Here is a 20,449-nt window from a genome sequence, read left to right on the forward strand (position 1 = left end):
TGGCGATGCGGGCTCTTTTTCGGTTCCATATGAACTTTAAAGTAGTCTTTTCCAATTCTGTGAAGAAAGTCATTGGTAGCTTGATGGGGATGGCATTGAATCTATAAATTACCTTGGGCAGTATGGCCATTTTCACGATATTGATTCTTCTAACCCATAAGCATGGAATGTTCTTCCATTTGTTTGTATCCTCTTTTATTTCATTGAGCAGTGGTTTGTAGTTCTCCTTGAAGAGGTCCTTCACATCCTCTAAAACACCAAAAGCAATGGCAACAAAAGCCAAAATTGACAAATGGGATCTAATTAAACTAAAGAGCTTCTGCACAGCAAAAGAAACTACCATCAGAGTGAACAGGCAACCTACAGAATGGGAGAAAATTTCTGCAACCTACTCATCTGACAAAGGGCTAATATCCAGAATCTACAATGAACTCAAACAAATTTACAAGAAAAAAACAAACAACCCCATCAAAAAGTGGGCAAAGGACATGAACAGACACTTCTCAAAAGAAGACATTTATGCAGCCAAAAGACACCAAAAGACACATGAAAAAATGCTCATCATCACTGGCCATTAGAGAAATGCAAATCAAAACCACAGTGAGATACCATCTCACACCAGTTAGAATGGCCATCATTAAAAAGTCAGGAAACAACAGGTGCTGGAGAGCATGTGGAGAAATAGGAACACTTTTACATTGTTGGTGGGACTGTAAACTAGTTCAACCATTGTGGAAGTCAGTGTGGCGATTCCTCAGGGATCTAGAACTAGAAATACCATTTGACCTGGCCATCCCATTCCTGGGTATATACCCAAAGGACTATAAATCATGCTGCTATAAAGACACATGCACACGTATGTTTATTACGGCACTATTCACAATAGCAAAGACTTGGAACCAACCCAAATGTCCAACAACAATAGCCTGGATTAAGAAAATGTGGCACATATACACCATGGAATACTATGCAGCCATAAAAAATGATGAGTTCATGTCCTTTGTAGGGACATGGATGAAACTGGAAAACATCATTCTCAGTAAACTATCGCAAGGACAAAAAACCAAACACCACATGTTCTCACTCATAGGTGGGAATTGAACAATGAGAACACATGGACACAGGAAGGGGAACATCACACTCCAGGGATTGTTGTGGGGTGGGGGGAGGGGGAAGGGACAGCATTAGGAGATATACCTAATGCTAAATGACGAGTTAATGGGTGCAACGAAACAACATGGCACATGGATACATATGTAACAAACCTGCACATTGTGCACATGTACCCTAAAACCTACAGTATAATAATAAAAAAAAATAAAAAAATAAAATAAATGCTGGTATATCCAGTGCATTGTTGGCATCGCGGGACCAGAAGGCGGTGACCCCCCTGGACCCAGCTCTTTCACAAAAAAAAAAAAAAAAAAACATTAAAATTTGAGACAGTTAAATTACATTTTCTAATTGAATCTTCACATCATGATTTATGCTATATTAAAAATCCAGTTTACTGAAAAAAAAAAAAAGAACCAGCTAGTATTGCCGAGATCTATGACGCACGCATTTGTCATCCAAAAGTTAAACTAAATCTAAAGCCTAACAGAGGAGTTTCTATTCCCTCAGATCTAGACTCTAATTGGATAGACTTTAGTAAAAGCAAAAGATTTCAGTAAGAGTCAATATGCCATGGCAGTGCCACCTCCATGGATGTGCTTCCTGATACACTCAGCGCAGGCCACCTTCTTAAGAAAGGGTTGTATCACAAGCAGATGCTTCTATAGACTAACTGCCCTCATTCCCCTGCCCAGCTGGATAGTGAAGTCCCTGTGCACACACGAGAAAGGCAAGCTGGAACCACAGCTAGCCCATGCTCTGCGGCTCTGCCACCATATCCCCAAAGCCTACCCTCATACACCCAAACCCACCTGTAAGAGTCCTGCACACCTTCTTCCTAAGAGCTTTCTAAAAGACAACCAGTGGGTGGAGAATAGACAACATCATTCCTGGGGACCATATTACTTTCAGTTTTTAGCTATTAGAAACAACCCATTTGTTCTTATATTGTGTGGATGATGTTAACCCAAATTATGGACCTGGGGACTATTCATACTTGTTTCCCTACCTTCAATACCAATAACTGAAATTCTGGAATTGTTCCCCACACTGACCTTTGAGAAACTCCATCTTCTTGGCACAGATTAAAATCTTTGTTTTGAACTTAAGATGAGCTTTGGAATCCTGGTTGAATGTATTTTTCTTTTACATTTACTTCAATTAAATATTCTACAATATTCTACATTTTTAATGCATTGGGATCATAAATTTAGTCTTCAAATATTTGATGTGCAGATGGAAATTATAAAGCTCACAGTAAAAGAATGACCTAGAGAAATGTTAAAGATATTCTGTTAAATGATAAAAAAACAGGTGACACTATATATATACAGTATGTCTCCAACTTTGTAAAGTTAGAGAAACAGATGTAGAATTACCTGTTTAGAAAAACTATTCCAAAGCATTATGTTAATAATAATTATCGGAGGTGGAGCCAAGATGGCTGAATAGGAACAGCTCCAGTCTACAGCTCCCAGCATGAGCGATGCAGAAGACGAATGATTTCTGCATTTCCAACTCAGGTACAGGGTTCATCTCACTGGGGATTGTTGGACAGTGGATGCAGGACAGTAGATGCAGCACACCGAGTGTGAGCCAAAGCAGGGCGAGGCATCGCCTCACCCGGGAAGCGCAAGGGGTCAGGGAATTCCCTTTCCTAGCCAAGGAAAGGGGTGACAGACAGCACCTGGAAAATCGGGTCACTCCCAACCTAATAATGTGCTTTTCCAACGGTCTTAGCAAATGGCACACCAGGAGATTACATCCCACGCCTGGCTCGGAGGGTCCTACGCCCACAGAGCCTTGCTCATTGCTAGCACAGCAGTCCGAGATCAAATTGCAAGGTGGCAGCGAGGCTGGGGGAGGGGTGCCCACCATTGCCGAGGCTTGAGTAGGTAAACAAAGTGGCTGGGAAGATCGAACTGGGTGGAGCCTACCGCAGCTCAAGGAGGCCTGCCTGCCTCTGTAGACTCCACTTCTGGGGGCAGGGCATAACCAAACAAAAGGCAGCAGAAACCTCTGCAGACTTAAATGTCCCTGTCTGACAGCTTTGAAGAGAGTAGTGGTTCTCCCAACATGCAGCTTGAGATCTGAGAACGGACAGACTGCCTCCTCAAGTGGGTCCCTGACCCCCAAGTAGCCTAACTGGGAGGCACCCCCCAGTAGGGGCAGACTGACACCTCACACAGCCAGGTACTCCACTGAGACAAAACTTCCAGAGGAATGATCAGGCAGCAACATTTACTGTTCACCAATATCCACTGTTCTGCACCCTCCGCTGCTGATACTCAGGCAGACAGGGTCTGGAGTGGACCTCCAGCAAACTCCAACAGACCTGCAGCTGAGGGTCCTGACTTTTATAAGGAAAACTAACAAACAGGACATCCACACCAAAACCCAATCTGTACATCACCATCATAAAAGACCAAAGGTAGATAAAACCATAAAGATGGGGAAAACACAGAGCAGAAAAACTTAAAATTCTAAAAATCAGAGCGCCTCTTCTCCTCCAAAGGAATGCAGCTCCTCACCAGCAATGGAACAAAGCTGGACAGAGGATGACTTTGACGAGTTGAGAGAAGAAGGCTTAAGATGATCAAACTACTCCGAGCTAAAGGAGAAAGTTCGAACCCATGGCAAAGAAGATAAAAATCTTGAAAAAAGATTAGACGAATGGCTAACTAGAATAACCAATGCGGAGAAGTCCTTAAAGGACCTGATGGAGCTGAAAACCACGGCACGAGAACTATGTGACAAATGCATAAGCCTGAGTAGCCAATTCGATCAACTGGAAGAAAGGGTATCAGTGATGGAAGATCAAATGAATGAAATCAAGCAAGAAGAAAAGTTTAGAGAAAAAAGAATAAAAAGAAATGAACAAAGCCTCCAAGAAATATGGGACTATGTGAAAAGACCAAATCCACGTCTGATTGGCGTACCTGAAAGTGACAGGGAGAATGGAACTAAGTTGGAAAACACTCTGCAGGATATTATCCAGGAGAACTTCCCCAATCTAGCAAGGCAGGCCAACATTACGATACTCCTCGAGAAGAGCAACTCCAAGACACATAATTCTCAGATTCACCAAAGTTGAAATGAAGGAAAAAATGTTAAGGGCAGCCAGAGAGAAAGGTCGGGTTACCCACAAAGGGAAGCCCATCAGACTAACAGTGGATCTCTCGGCAGAAACTCTACAAGTCAGAAGAGAGTGGGGGCCAATATTCAACATTCTTAAAGAAAAGAATTTTCAACTCAGAATTTCATATCCAGCCAAACTAAGCTTCATAAGTGAAGGAGAAATAAGATACTTTACAGACAAGCAAATGCTGAGAGATTTGGTCACCACCAGGCCTGCCCTAAAAGAGCTCCTGAAGGAAGCACTAAACACGGAAAGGAAAAGCTGGTACCAGCCACTGCAAAATCATGCCAAATTGTAAAGACCATCGAGGCTAGGAAGAAACTGCATCAACTAACGAGCAAAATAACCAGCTAACATCTTAATGACAGGATCAAATTCACACATAACAATATTAACCTTAAATGTAAATGGGCTAAATGCTCCAATTAAAAGACACAGACTGGCAAATTGGAAAAAGAGTCAAGACCCATCAGTGTGCTGTATTCAGGAGGCCCATCTCACGTGCAGAGACACACACAGGGTCAAAATAAAAGGATAGAGGAGGATCTATCAAGCAAATGGAAAACAAAAAAAGGCAGGGGTTGCAATCCTAGTCTCTGATAAAACAGACTTTGAACCAACAAAGATCAAAAGAGACAAAGAAGGCCATTACATAATGGTAAAGAGATCATTTCAACAAGAAGAGCTAATTATCCTAAATATATATGCACCCAATACAGGAACACCCAGATTCATAGAGCAAGTCCTTAGAGACCTACAAAGAGACTTAGACTCCCACACAATAATAATGGGAGACTTTAACACCCCACCGTCAACATTAGACAGATAAACGAGACAGAAAGTCAACAAGGATATCCAGGAATTGAACTCAGCTCTGCACCAAGCAGACCTAATAGACATCTACAGAACTCTCCACCCCAAATCAACAGAATATACATTCTTTTCAGCACCACACCACACCTATTCCAAAACTGACCACATAGTTGGAAGTAAAGCACTCCTCAGGAAATGTAAAAGAACAGAAATTATAACAAACTGTCTCTCAGACCACAGTGTAATCAAACTAGAATTGAGGATTAAGAAACTCACTCAAAACCGCTCTACTACATGGAAACTGAACAACCTGCTCCTGAATGACTACTGGGTACATAACGAAATGAAGACAGAAATAAAGATGTTCTTTGAAACCAACCAGAACAAAGACACAACATACCAGAATCTCTGGGACACATTCAAAGCAGTGTGTAGAGGGAAATTTATAGCACTAAATGCCCACAAGAGAAAGCAGGAAAGATCTAAAATTGACACCCTAACATCACAATTAAAAGAACTAGAGAAGCAAGAGCAAACACATTCAAAAGCTAGCAGAAGGCAAGAAATAACTAAGATCAGAGCAGAACTGAAGGAAATAGAGACACAAAAAACCCTTCAAAAAATCAATGAATCCAGGAGCTGGTTTTTTTAAAAGATCAACAAAATTGACAGACTGCTAGCAAGACTAATAAAGAAGAAAAGAGAGAAGAATCAAATAGACACAATAAAAAATGATAAAGGGGATATCACCACCGATCACTCAGAAATAAAAACTACCATCAGAGAATACTATACACACCTCTATGCAAATGAACTAGAAAATCTAGAAAAAATTGGATAAATTCCTCGACACATACACCCTCCCAAGGCTAAACCAGGAGGAAGTTCAATCTCTGAATAGACCAATAACGGGTTCTGAAATTGAGGCAATAATTAATAGCTTACCAACCAAAAAAAGTCCAGGACCAGATGGATTCACAGCCGAATTCTACCAGAGGTACAAGGAGGAGCTGGTACCATTCCTTCTGAAACTATTCCAATCAATAGAAAAAGAGGGAATCCTCCCTAACTCATTTTATGAGGCCAGCATCATCCTGATACCAAAGCCTGGCAGAGACACAACCAAAAAAGAGAATTTTAGACCAATATCCCTGATGAAAATCGATGCAAAAATCCTCAATAAAATATTGGCAAATCAAATCCAGCAGCACATCAAAAAACTTATCCACCATGATCAAGTGGGCTTCATCCCTGGGACGCAAGGCTGGTTCAACAAACGCAAATCAATAAACGTAATCCAGCATATAAACAGAAAAAAAGACAAAAACCACATGATTATCTCAGTAGATGCGGAAAAGGCCTTTGACAAATTCAACAGCGCTTCATGCTAAAAACTCTCAGTAAATTAGGTATTGATGGGATGTATCTCAAAATAATAAGAGCTATCTATGACAAACCCACAGCCAATACCATATTGAATGGGCGAAAACTGGAAGCATTCCCTTTGAAAACTGGCACAAGACAGGGATGCCCTCTCTCACCACTCCTATTCAACATAGTGTTGGAAGTTCTGGCCAGGGCAATCAGGCAGGAGAAGGAAATAAAGGGTATTCAATTAGGAAAACAGGAAGTCAAATTGTCTCTGTTTGCAGATGACATGAATTGTATACCTAGAAAACCCCATCGTCTCAGCCAAAATCTCCTTAAGCTGATAAGCAACTTCAGCAAAGTCTCAGGATATAAAATCAATGTACAAAAATCACAAGCATTCTTATACACCAATAACAGACAAACACAGAGCCAAATCACGAGTGAACTCCCATTCACAATTGCTTCAAAGAGAATAAAATATCTAGGAATTCAACTTACAAGGGATGTGAAGGACCTCTTCAAGGAGAACTACAAACCACTGCTCAATGAAATAAAAGAGGATACAAACAAATGGAAGAACATTCCATGCTCACGGGTAGGAAGAATCAATATCATGAAAATGGCCATACTGCCCAAGGTAATTTATAGATGCAATGCCACCCCCATCAAGCTACCAATGACTTTCTTCATAGAATTGGAAAAAACTACTTTAAAGTTCATATGGAACCAAAAAAAGAGCCCGCATTGCCAAGTCAATCCTAAGCCAAAAGAACAAAGCTGGAGGCATCATGCTACCTGACTTCAACCTATACTATAAGGCTACAGTAACCAAAACAGCATGGTACTGATACCAAAACAGAGATATAGACCAATGGAACAGGACAGAGCCCTCAGAAATAATACCACACATCTACAACTATCTGATCTTTGACAAACCCAACAAAGACAAGAAATGGGGAAAGGATTCCCTATTTAATAAATGGTGCTGGGAAAACTGGCTAGCCATATGTAGAAAGCTGAAACTGGATCCCTTCCTTACACCTTATACAAAAATTAATTCAAGATGAATTAAAGACTTAAATGTCAGACCTAAAACCATAAAAACCCTAGAAGAAAACCTAGGCAATACCATTCAGGACATAGGCATGGGCAAGGACTTCATGTCTAAAATACCAAAAGCAATGACAACAAAAGCCAAAATTGACAAATGGGATCTAATTAAACTAAAGAGCTTCTGCACAGCAAAAGAAACTACCATCAGAATGAACAGGCAACCTACAGAGTGGGAGAAAATTTTTGCAATCTACTCATCTGACAAAGGGCTAATATCCAGAATCTACAATGAACTTAAACAAATTTACAAGAAAAAAACAAACAACCCCATCAAAAAGTGGGCTAAGGATATAAACAGACACTTCTCAAAAGAAGACATTTATGCAGCCAAAAGACACCAAAAGACACATGAAAAAATGCTCATCATCACTGGCCATCAGAAAAATGCAAATCAAAACCACAATGAGAATGAGATACCATCTCACACCAGTTAGAATGGAGATCATTAAAAAGTCAGGAAACAACAGGTGCTGGAGAGGATGTGGAGAAATAAGAACACTTTTACACTGTTGGTGGGACTGTAAACTAGTTCAACCATTGTGGAAGTCAGTGTGGCGATTCCTCAGGGATCTAGAACTAGAAATACCATTTGACCTGGCCATCCCATTACTGGGTATATACCCAAAGGATTATAAAACATGCTGCTATAAAGACACATGCACACGTATGTTTGTTGTGGCACTATTCACAATAGCAAAGACTTGGAACCAACCCAAATGTCCAACAATGATAGACTGGATTAAGAAAATGTGGCACATATACACCATGGAATACTATGCAGCCATGAAAAATGATGAGTTCATGTCCTCAACTCAGGGACATGGATGAAGCTGGAAACCATCATTCTCAGCAAACTATCGCAAGGACAAAAAACCAAACACCACATGTTCTCACTCATAGGTGGGAATTGAACAATGAGAACACACGGACACAGGAAGAGGAACATCACACACCAGGGCCTGTTGTGGGGTGGGGGGAGGGGGAAGGGATAGCATTAGGAGATATACCTAATGTTAAATGACGAGTTAATGGGTGCAGCACACCAACATGGCACATGTATACATATGTAACAAACCTGCATGTTGTGCACATGTACCCTAAAACTTAAAGTATAATAAAAAAAATCATCATCATCATCATAGAATGGTAAGGTGGCAGATGACTTTTATTTTCTTCTTCGGGTATTTTGGCATTTTTGATATTTTCTATGAGTGAGCATTAACTTTGTAACAAAAAAATGGCTTTCAAAAGAAATTTTATATGAGAAAGATGATTTAGGAATTTCTATTCCCTACTAAGAGAAACACAGAACTGGAAGGGATCCTGAGAAGTTTTGGCCAATGGGTTCTTAAAGTTTTTAGGTAAACTTCCTAGGCATAAGAACTTTATAAAGCATCTAACCTGAAGGACAAACCATTAGGTATGCCTTTAGAATTAACTGTGCTACTACTGGGAACACTAATGGGCTGGCCTAATCATAAGATCAATGTCAGTATCATGAGTGATTTGTAAACTACATGCAAGAGATTTTTGGCCAACAGTGGACACTGTTCCAGCTGAAAGCCACCACCCACTACAATACATGGATTGGTCAATAGACATTGCTCTCTATTTCTAGTCTCACTTGCTAAAAAATGTCTCTTCCTATTTTCTTGAACTATAGAATAACCCAGGAGCCAGGTTACTGGCCACCAACCAGGAGTAGCTGGAGACCATGCAGCTCACATAGCTGGAGGCTTGAATGAGGAAGGTGGGAGTGAGCTATCTGTGAGGTCCATCTGCCAAATTAGAAGTGCTGAGCAGAAGTCCTGTTCAAGCTAAACACATGGTTCTCCAGAAAAGGGTGGACCATTGAGGCTTGAAATTCAGAAACCCTGGATAAGGGGTAATGTGCCTCCCTCTAAGAGCTACTGAAGGGATGATGTCTATTTCCAAATGCATGTGCATCACATGAGCTACTGAGGACAGACACGGCCCAGAGGCTGGGGACACCTGACAGGCAGTAGTAAGAGGTGCCTGTAACTTAGCACCACAATTTCATAGTCTTATGAAAGAAGCTAGGGGAACCGCCAGTTTCCTCCACCTGCTGTAGTAGTTCTCTCTTACTGCTGTCAACCACCAGGGACAGTGAGGAACATCTCCAGTGAGGCCAGCCCAGGTCCAGAAGAAAGGAAACCCTTCACAGCCCACGTAAGCACTGAATCCCTCAAAGACACTGACTTCCAACTGACTTGCTTCTGGCTTCAGGCCATTTAAGCAACCACAGGATGCAAGTGCTAGACTTAGAACACACACATGCCACAGATCTGTTCTCCAAATCACTGTTAAAAGGGCCAAGATTTTTTTTTTTTTACCTACTTATTTCAGGTCTTAGCTGGTAATCGCATCAGAATTCATTTACCTAGAAAGGGAAGGCTGTTCTATGCAAAAACGTGAGAGATGCTGGGAAGTTATCAATGCAGGCTTCACTCTGACCTTCTAGCACTGTTAGATTCCAGCAAGCTCCCTCCACTGAAGTGTCAAAAGATCCCCAGAATCAGAATCTCTTCCTTTGCTTGAGAGCTGATGGTCCTGACTTCACAGATAGAACATGAAAAGAATGATTTCCTAATTACGAATGGAAAGCTTAATGCAATGCAATAAAACAAGCATCGGGAAAAAACTGATGTTACCTGAAAGTGGTAGGAACAAACTTTGACAGCAATTGGCTTTTATTTTTTGGCTTTAACTTATTCTCCCATCTATTATTTCTCATGTATATTGTACTTTATATATATATATATATAAATGTCTTTTTTTTTTTTTTTTTGAGACAGAGTCTTGCTTCATTGCCCAGGCTGGAGTGCAGTGGCGCGATCTCAGTTAACTGCAACCTCTGCCTCCTTGGTTCGAGCAATTCTCTTGTCTCAGCCTCCTGAGTAGCTAAGATTACAGGCGTACACTACCACACTTGGCTAATTTTTGTATTTTTTGTAGAGATGGAGTTTCACCATGTTGGGCAGGCTGATCTTGAACTCCTGACCTCAGGTGATCCACCCCCTCGGCCTTCCAAAGTGCTGGGATTACAGGCATGAGCCACCACACCCGGCCAATGTCAGTCTTATAGTACTTAAAGTGATTCAGATGACAGTATCAAAATCATAACTTGATCCCTATAGGTTGGTGCTGTTTAGTTGAATTTTCTGCAATGACAGAATAGCAGCCACTAGCTGTATGTAGCCAGTGAGCACTTGAAATATGGCTACTGTGACTCAGAAAGTGAATTTTAAATTTTATTTAATTTTAATTTACATCTAAATAGCCACATGCAGTTAGTAGCTACTGTATTAGATGGCATACTCTAAATTATTTGTAAGCCTGGCTCTGCACCTTAGCAATAGACAGAATCACTAATCATGGCCAGTTATTTTCTAATAAATAAGGTAATGGCCAATTTATTTTCTAATAAATAAGGTAATGGAGGTAGAAGCCTGGGCACAGAGAAAATCCAGCCCCACTACTGGTAAAGTAACATAACATGCTACTCTGCATCAGTGAGGAAGCAAACCAACCTCGTGGATAACAAAAAACCAGAATGACACTTAAGGTTTGGGAACAGTAACCTCCAGGTAAGAAGAAGAAGAATGGGGCAGACAAAAATATTTGAATAGGTATTACTTAAAATGTCCCAAATGTATTGAAAGGCATACAGTTACAGATTCAAGGTCAGTGGACCCAAAAAGATCCCCAGAATCAGACTGGGGCTATGACACAGATGTTGGAATTATCAGACAGGGAACTTTTTAAAACTATGATTAATATGTTAAGGGCTCTAATGAAAAAGTAAACAATATGCAAGAACAGATGGGTAATGTAAGCAGAGAGACGGAAACTCCAAGAAAGAAACAAAAGGAAATAATAGAAATCAGAAACACTGTAACAGAAATGAAGAATGCCTTTGATGGGCTCATGAATAAACTGGACACAGCCAAGGAAGAATCAGTGAGCTCAAAGATAGGTCATTACAAACTTTCCCAACCAAAAACAAAGAGAAAAAGAATGGGAAAAAAAGAACAGACTATCCAAGACTGTAGAGCAATTGCAAAAGATGTACCATATATATAATTGGAATACCAAAAGGAGAAGAGAGAACAGAGAGGAAATTGTGAAAGAAGCTAGGGGTATTGAAGTATTAATGGCCAAGAACTTTCCAAACTTAATGACAGACATCAAATCACAGATCCAAGAAGCTCAGAAAATACCAAGCAAGAACCATACCTAGGCACGTCATATCCAAACTGCAGAAAACCAAAGACAAAATTTTGAAGAAGCTGGGAGCTGGGGGTGGGGTGAGAAGAACCCACCTTACCTATAGAGCAATAAGAACGAGAATTACAGGGGACTGCTCATAAGAAACTGCAAACAAGGAGAGAGAGGAATAAAAATTTAAGTATTGAAAATATTTAAATATTTCTTTCTCTCTCGTGCCTTGGAAACTCAAAGCTGCTCCTCTAGGGCTGTGAGGCTCCTAGGGCTCTTTCTGTTTTTAAAGAAAGGCAAATTAAAAAAACAAAAACAAACAAAAAAACTACAAGTCTAGAAGTCTATACCAGCAAAATCATCCTTCAAAAACAAAGTAAAGGCCGGCCATGGTGGCTCACTCCTGTAATCCCAGCACTTTGGGAGGCTGAGGTGTGTGGATCACTTGCAGCCAGCAGTTCGAAAGCAACCTGGCCAACATAGCAAAACCCTATCTCTACAAAAAATACAAAAAATTAGCCAGGCATGTTGGTGCATGCCTTTAATCTCAGCTACTCGGGAGGCTGAGGCACAAGAATCGCTTGAACCTGGGAGGTGGAGGATGCAGTGAGCAGGGATTGCACCACTGCACTCCAGCCTGGGTGACAGAGTGAATGAGACTCCACCTCAAAAAAAAAAAAAAAGACTATTTAAGGTAATGATAGTGACAGTGTATTAGGCGAGGATCGCATATGTAAAGTGAAATGAATGATAGCAATGTCACTGGGAATACGCTGTTGTTATAAGGTGCCTGTTACAGGTGAAGTGGTAGAGTGTCATTCAAGGTGGACTTAGACTAGTTAAAAATGTATATTGTAAACTCCAGGGCAACCATTAAAAAAATTGTTTTAAGTTAGAAAAAGATAAAAACACTATCCAGAGACACAGCTAGTTTTATACCATGAAATACCAGCACATGGACGTGAGAATGTGGTACAAATGTTGATACAGGGAAGCAAAGTGAAGCTCGGAGAATGAAAGGAGTCCTACCTTATATGGCGAAAAGAACAGTGAAAAGGGATTGAATACCTTTTCAACAGAAAACACACACCCACACCCACACCCACACCCACACTCGGCTGCTCTAGCTCATTAGGAAGAAGTGTGCTTAGCCAGGACACATCTTACTACTCAGACAAAGGTCATATTGAAAAAGCAAACAGATGGCAGCTTCCAAAACACTTTCTTGTTTGGTTTCAGGTGTGTTGCCATTTGAGGACAGAAATGTGGGGTGCTGGTCAGGAGCATGCTCCTCTCACACCCTAATTACAGCAGCTAAGTCAATACTCAAATGAGGCAATACTTGACCCTGCAATCAAATCAGAAACCACATTCTTTTAGTGAGAGGTGGCCCTAGTGCCTTTAGCAGTGGCCAGAAAGGAGAAATAATAGAACTGCATCCTCATAGAAAACCTCAAATCCTCCCAGCAAGGTGAGAGAGCCTGAAGGATTGAGACAGAGGACAAAAACACAGTTAATTTTAGCAGTTTCATGTCCACTTGGTAAAATAAGAGCCACATTTGCAATGTGATAGAGAAATGTCAAGGCCCTGGAAATGTCCTCTGAACCATGAAGGGTTTTGAATCATTTTCAAAGAAAAATATGCCCAAGATCATGCAGTTTCTCATTCAATTTTCTTTTGCCTTTTCTTTCTCTCTCGTGCCTTGGAAACTCAAAGCTGCTCCCCTTAGGGCCTGCCAGATTCCCTAGGGCTCTTTCTGTTTTTAAAGAAAAGCAAATGAAAAGTGCTACTCCCTTCATAGTGAGGGGGCTGCTGTTGTTCTGGGGAACAAAACAAATGTCAGGGTCACCTTCTGTCTGTCACCATTTAATCCAGCTCTCATAGATATCTGAATATTTGGTGGTGATTTTGTGGCCTACTGGGATGACAAATTTCATCAGAAGGGGCAACAAAATCCACAGGCAACAAAAAACCCCAAATATATCATTGGAATACCAGCTGTCACTTGGTTCTGGTCCCGTTTAGGATCTTCAAATCCAGGAACATGGCTAAATTCTCGGAAGAAAGAGCATCCAGCCCTGCTCTGGTCCTCAGCTAGTTGTGGGCGGCTCTGAGGGACTCCTCCCTGCCTGGACATCTGTCCATGCCTGACACCGTCACTGCTGACCCTTAGGTAAAGAAGAACAACTGGATGCCTGTGGTAAACCATCAATAAACGGTTTTCCTTGTGCGCTTTGTCCAAAACCCAGATAGTACCATATACATTGGTATAAACAAAATGTGGCCTCTGTCTTTTCATGGGCTGATCTAAACTTGTTCATGAGCCTCCATGCGCTGAGTAGCAATAGGGGGGTTCCTGAGCATACAGAGGCTCCATTTCACCTTAATGTCAAGAGTACTCTGGGTCCTCAGCATCCTCTGTAGCAGGGTGGCTGATGCAGCTCAGCACCTGGGCCCTGGCACTGCATCACTGAGGGACGGTGGGCTACTTGAAGTTTGGTGTCTCTTGCTCAGGGACCCAGGGCCCTCTCTGGCTGACCTGGCCTTGTCTCAGTTCTCACCAGCATATCTCACTCAGTCTCAGGTCTCATTAATGACAGACCCCTGCAAGTCTCATCCAGGAGGCCAGTGGAGGTCACAGCTGAGACCTGGAGGGACTGTCAGTGCTATGAAGAGCTGAGGCCATGACCCCCAAGCTCCTAATGAAGCTGCCCCCTCATGGCCTCTGCAGCAGGCTCACCTCACCACTTCTATCCAGGACCCAGAGTCAGCCCACAGAGCCAACACAGCTTTCCTCCACACCCTCCACCAGGCAGAGAACACCCTCTGGAGCCTTCCCCACCCCACGGCGACGCTGGGCAGCACTCTAACAGGCCCTGAGGCCTGACCATGTCTTGCCACCTCACTGGGCTGCAGCTGCCTCTTGGAGCCCTAGAGCCACCTGCACTGCTCTCCCTCCAGAATCCCTGTGACGGCTTCCAGGTTTCCTGCAACCCAACCCCCATTCCCCCACTCCAAGGATCCCAGCCTGGAGCACAGCCAGAACATGCCAGGGGCCTTCAGCTTCCCCTCCATCTGTCCCTCTGCTCCTTCCGGCTGAGTCTCCTAACCTGAAGGCTGAGGCCAGCCAGGAACTTCCCTCCATTGCCCTCTTCCTCCCCTTTTGCCCACCTCTTCCCAAGGGCCCCATGATGGCATAGCTGCAGTGAACTTGACTTATAGGGAAGGGGAAGGAAAAACACAACTGCCTCCTCCTTTCCAAACACTGCCCGTGGGGTCTGCTCCCCCTGCTGCCTCCCCTCTGTGGCTGGCCCTATTTGGGTGATTCACAACAGCACCACTGACCCCAAGTTCTATGCTACCTAATCTGCACTACTGTGAGAAGGAGATAAATATGTTTTTAAAATGTCGTTAACGTGAGAGAAGTAAGAAGTAGATACCTACGAGTCCATGAGAATTCCCCTCGTAAACGTGAAATGTTCACACCCTTCTCCTGCTCTTCTTTTTATGTACTCAGTTTTCCTTCTATGAGCATGTTCTCCTGTACATTCTGTGACACACACAGTAACTGTCCCCTCATCTGCTCATGAGACCCTCGGGTGTTTTTCTTGCCCACAGAATTAGCAGAATTACTCCCAGGCTACCCAGGGGCCACAGAACACTAACATCCATGGTGTATTCTCTACAGGAATTACTGAGGCCAAATCTAAAGCAAATGGAAGTCTTTAAGTTGTTATGTTTTGCATGAATTTTTAAAGTAACAAAACTCAATACCCCATCATAGATTAAACCAAAGATTTTCAAAGCACTGATCAGATATAAAGCAAAAATCAAGACATTAAATTTATAAAATGTATTAGGTTAATAAAACAACCCAGGAAGGAATCAGCTAGGTGGTATTTGAATTTTTTAAGCTGTTTTGAACATACAAACCTCCAAGGCACATGTGAATTTGATTTGTGTGTGTGTGTGTGTGTGTGTGTGTGTATGCGTGCCAGTGTGTTTAGCTTGATAATCTGGGTCTGGTTGCTGGGAGACAGGGGCTTGTATGTTTCTCCCTCTCCCATTCATTAAGTTCATGATGGGAGTCTCAACATTCAAGTTGTTTTTTTGTTTTGTTTTGCTCGTTTGTTTGTTTGTTTTTGAGATGGAGTCTCGCTCTGTCGCCAGGCTGGAGTGCAGTAGCGCGATCTCCGCTCACTGCAACCTCCACCTCCCGGGTTCAAGAGATTCTCCTGCCTCAGCCTTCTGAGTAGCTAGGACTACAGGTGCGCATCACCATGCCCAGCTAATTTTTTTTTTTTTTGGATTTTTTGTAGAGACGGAGTTTCACCATATTGCCCAGATGGTCTCGATCTCTTGACCTCGTGATCCGCCTGCCTCGGCCTCCCAAAGTGCTGGGATTACAGGCGTGAGCCACCATGCTCAGCCCCAGTTGTTTTGAACCTGTTGTTAAGGTCCCAATTCACTGCAGGAAAGGCTATTAAGTACAGTCTTCAACAGAACTGGAAGGAGAGACATGGGCCATGCCTGAGCATTAAGGCTGGGAACCCCAAGAGTGGAAACTGTTGTCCTCTTAACTGTTCCCTCATCATTGTGTTTTCCTGCTAGTGTTGTGCAGGGAGACAACAGCACTGTGGTGACCAGCCCTGGCTTATGTATCTCACGTATGCATGGGACACTGAAGGGTGCCTTGGAGGGAAGGGACGTCACATAAAACTTCCACTCTTGAACCCCAAGAGTGGAAACTGGAGTGTCCAATCTGAGTTGCTTTTGGACCAAGTAACTACTAAAACTTGGCCTAACCAATGACAGTCCCTGCACCTTTCATTCAAGGGACAGGAGCAGCGCTGGGATGCTCTGTCATGCTTCCCTGTGATCCAGGGAAGCCTGAGAAAACACAGAAACATGGCAGGGAGGGAACGTGCCTGCCCCCGCCCTGCCCAGGCTGCTGGGGCCAGTTCTAGGCACCATGACTTCTACCTGCCTGCTTCCACAAAGCACTGCTGAGGGAGATGAGTTTTCCTCCAATAGAAGAAAAACCATAGAACTTATTCAGTGTCACCCAAAAGTTAGCAGGATGGAGATAAGACCTCGATGAGTTTCTGAATTACTGCTTGACCCATTTAACTAGCACAACTGAAAAAGAATCTTAAAGGGCCACTCTGTGCCCTGTCTTCACTTAGCACATTTCACCTCTTTGGATTAAGGATTTCTGGACAGATTATAAATCAGAAGCACCAGCAATACTTGTGATGCCAAAACTGACAACTAACAAAAGTGAATTATCATGAAGTTTTGGAGGGGGGGAGTGGAAGTTTTATGTGACGTCCCTTCCCTCCAAGGCACCCTTCAGTGTCCCATGCATACGTGAGATGCATAAGCCAGGGCTGGTCACCACAGTGCTGTTGTCTCCCTGCACAACACTAGCAGGAAAACACAATGATGAGGGAACAGTTAAGAGGACAACAGGACTCACTGTCCAGTCCCCTCCCCTAAAACCGTCTAAGAACCAACAATCCACCCTTCCTGAGCTCTGCATTCTGTTCCTCTCATCTGTGTATCCATTTGGGAGCTGGTGCCACTGTGCCCAATAATTACTAATGTATCTTTTTTAAATTTTATTTTTAAGAGTCAGGGTCTCACTCTGTCGCCCAGGCTGGAGTGCAGTGCTGCAATCATGGCTCACTGCAGCCTCCAACTCCCAAACTCAAGCAATCCTCCCACCTCAGCTTTCTGAGTAGCTAGGATGATAGGCAAGCGCCACCACGCTCAGCTAATTTTTTTTTTTAAGAGATGGGGGTCTCACCATGTTGCCCACGCTGGTCTCAAACTCTTGGGTTCAAGTGATCCTCTTGCTTCAACCTCCCAAAGTGCTAGGATTACAGGTGTGAGCCACCACACCTGGCTTAATATATCTCACTTCCTGGTATTGTGGATCCTAAAAGCCATTTCATAGGTACACTTCTGACCCTTGCTCTCTTTCAGAAGAGAAAGAGAAGGCTGAAAACCACCTTCTGGATGTTCTTCTATCCTAATTTGGTGTCTCCTGGGTGAACGGTGTCTCCTGGGTGAATTCTGTCTCCTAACTTGGTTTTAACCACAGTCTGTGAGCTGAAGGCTCCAAACTGTATGTCCGAGACCTGGCTCCCCAGCTCTAAAGCCACACTCAACAGACCACTGGCATCACCACTGGCTGCCAACGGGCACCTCACACACAACACACCCAAAACAAGTACTGTCAGCAACCCCCATCTTCCTCCCTCATCCTTCTGGATGTCTCCTCTTCCAATCTAATCAGTCACCAAGTTGAAATGATTCTATTTCCTTTACATCTTTCAATCCCACTCTTTCCCCTCTGTTCCTATTATAATTTCTTCTCTGGATTTCTGCAATCACCTCCTAATGGGCCTATCTGCTTCCAGCCTCACTCCCAAAGCTGCTCGAGTGCTCTTTTTAAACTTTGTATCTGATTATGTCACTTGTACACTTAAAACCTTTCAGAGGACCCTCCCGCCCCAGGATAAAATCCAAATTCCTCAGGGTTGCATACCAGACCCTTTACAATCCAGACCTCCTATTTCTCTAACTTCAGAGATGCTCCCTGCCCTCCCACTCCACTTGGAACTCAACACTCCCACCCTTCTGCAATTCCTCCATTCCCAAACTCTCCTGTCCTTGCCCCCCAACCTCCAGACAGCATTTGCACTGCTCTTCTCTTGGTTCAGGCAGCTCTCCCCTGCCCTTGCCCCTCATCTCCTTCCCCACTGCCACCTGTCCTTCCAGATCTGGTCCCAGGCCTCTGAGGGGCCTCCCCTGACCTCCCATCTCCACCCCACACCTGTTCACACTCCTGCCACACGCACCGTGCTGTAGTGTAACTGTTCCTATGCTTCTCCCTGAGCCTGTGACCTCCCTGTGACAGGTCCTGGGTCCCTCAAATCTGCACCCAGTATTTGGCCCAGTGCTTGGCAAAATAAACGGGTTCCCTGGGGGGAGGAACTAGGCACAGTGCCATCAGATGGCCACATCACATTTTCAAGGCCTCTGATGTTCAGGCAAGGAGGTGGACTCTGTGCTACAGTGAGCCACAATAAGAATAAAATGCCATTTTAGGAAAAGTAAACTGGCAGTGCCACACGGGGCACTGTGAAGGATTTCGGAACACGGGGCAGGTGGCAATGAGAGGAGGCCGCTGAGATGGCAGTGCCCTTTGCTAGAGTGGCTAAGAGCAGGAAGGGAGATGTGGGAGCACAGGTGGACTCTGCATCTGCATCTGGATTCTGCATCCGTGAGTGAGTGCTCTGCACAGGCAATCACAACAGCAGCTGTGGACTGGCACAGGCAGCCAGAGAAGGTGGCACAGGCAATCACAGCAGCAGCTGTGGACGGGCACAGGCAGCCAGAGAAGGTGGCACAAGCAGGTTCCACCCCCAAGTGGGCACCCCAGGCCTGTGGTATGTTGCTCTCCTGCATCTCAATTAATAAAATACAATCTTATTTGCTAACTGATATAGTTTGGCTATGTCCCCACCCAAATCTCATCTTGAATTGTAGTTCCCATAATTCTCACGTGGGAACATACACATGGAAATTATGAGAATTACAATTCAAGATGAGGGACCTGGTGGGAGGTAACTGAATCACGGGGGCTGCTTCCCCCATACTGTTCTCTTGGTAGTGAACAAGTCTCACAAAAGCTGATGGTTTTATAAGGGGAAACCCCTTTCACTTGAATTTTTTTTTTTTTTTTTTTTTTGAGATGGAGTCTTGCTCTGTCACCAGGCTGGAGAACTTGACCCTTATACTCTCTTGCCTGCCACCACGTAAGAAGTGCCTTTCGCCTTCAACCATGATTGTGGGGCCTCCCCAGCCACGTGGAACTGCAAGTCCATTAAACCTCTTTATAAATTACTCAGTCTCAGGTATGTCTTTATCAGCAGCGTGAAAACGGACTAACACACTAACTTTTGTCTCCATCCTAGAAGACAGCAGATTTAAGGAAGCTATGGATGAACACTGTGAAACGAATGAATTCGGCCTCAGCAGCTATTCTCTCCTATTCATTGCTGCTTCCCCAAAATGTGGGAAGATGAAGCCAAGCAGGGAAACTCCTACCTGAATTCTGCCTCCTCAGCTACGGCTCCCGTTCAGAGGACACGTCGCCCTCAGCCCCACTGCTGGCACTGCGGTCTTCTTTTCGGGGAGTGTTTCTTTCCTTGCTTGATTCAGAAGGTCCCTTAGCTCTGGTCTTTTCTTTCCTCTGCTGCTGTTTTTCGAGCTTTGACAACTGATTAAATAAAAATAAAAAAGAATATTTTACAAACACAAACACATGCCTGTGTATCCCACACACCAGTGACTTCCCAGGTGGGAACAATTGAAGTTTTTTTCTGATAACCTGGCAGAGCACAGTGGTTCAGATATACCAAATTATACACAGAATGTTTCTCCAACAGGCACCTGAATCACTGAAACAAATCATTAGTCATAGGAGTAATCACTCTCAGACTTTTCCCCAACCATAATTCAACTTGGCACACAGTATGAGGGAGCGGTCATGCCACAGCCTTCTTCAACAGCCTTAGAAGAGCTCCATATATGAAGGCCTTTCATCTCTTACTTTTTTCTTTGATAGTTTTTTTTCTCATCAAGTTATC

General features: G+C 43.4%; 1 protein-coding gene across 1 annotated transcript in view; it reads right to left on the reverse strand.

Annotated features, from left to right (window-relative positions):
- Positions 1–20,449, reverse strand: part of DTD1 (D-aminoacyl-tRNA deacylase 1) — a 175,077-nt gene that overhangs the window by 1,942 nt on the left and 152,686 nt on the right. The window contains exon 5 of the mRNA XM_030825651.1: positions 19,908–20,079. Within this exon, the coding sequence (XP_030681511.1) occupies positions 19,927–20,079 (153 nt within the window). The 3' untranslated portion in view covers positions 19,908–19,926. The remainder of the gene's footprint in view (positions 1–19,907; positions 20,080–20,449) is intronic.

The sequence above is a fragment of the Nomascus leucogenys genome, chromosome 13, assembly GCF_006542625.1.
Source record: "Nomascus leucogenys isolate Asia chromosome 13, Asia_NLE_v1, whole genome shotgun sequence".
Taxonomy (NCBI): Eukaryota; Metazoa; Chordata; class Mammalia; order Primates; family Hylobatidae; genus Nomascus; species Nomascus leucogenys.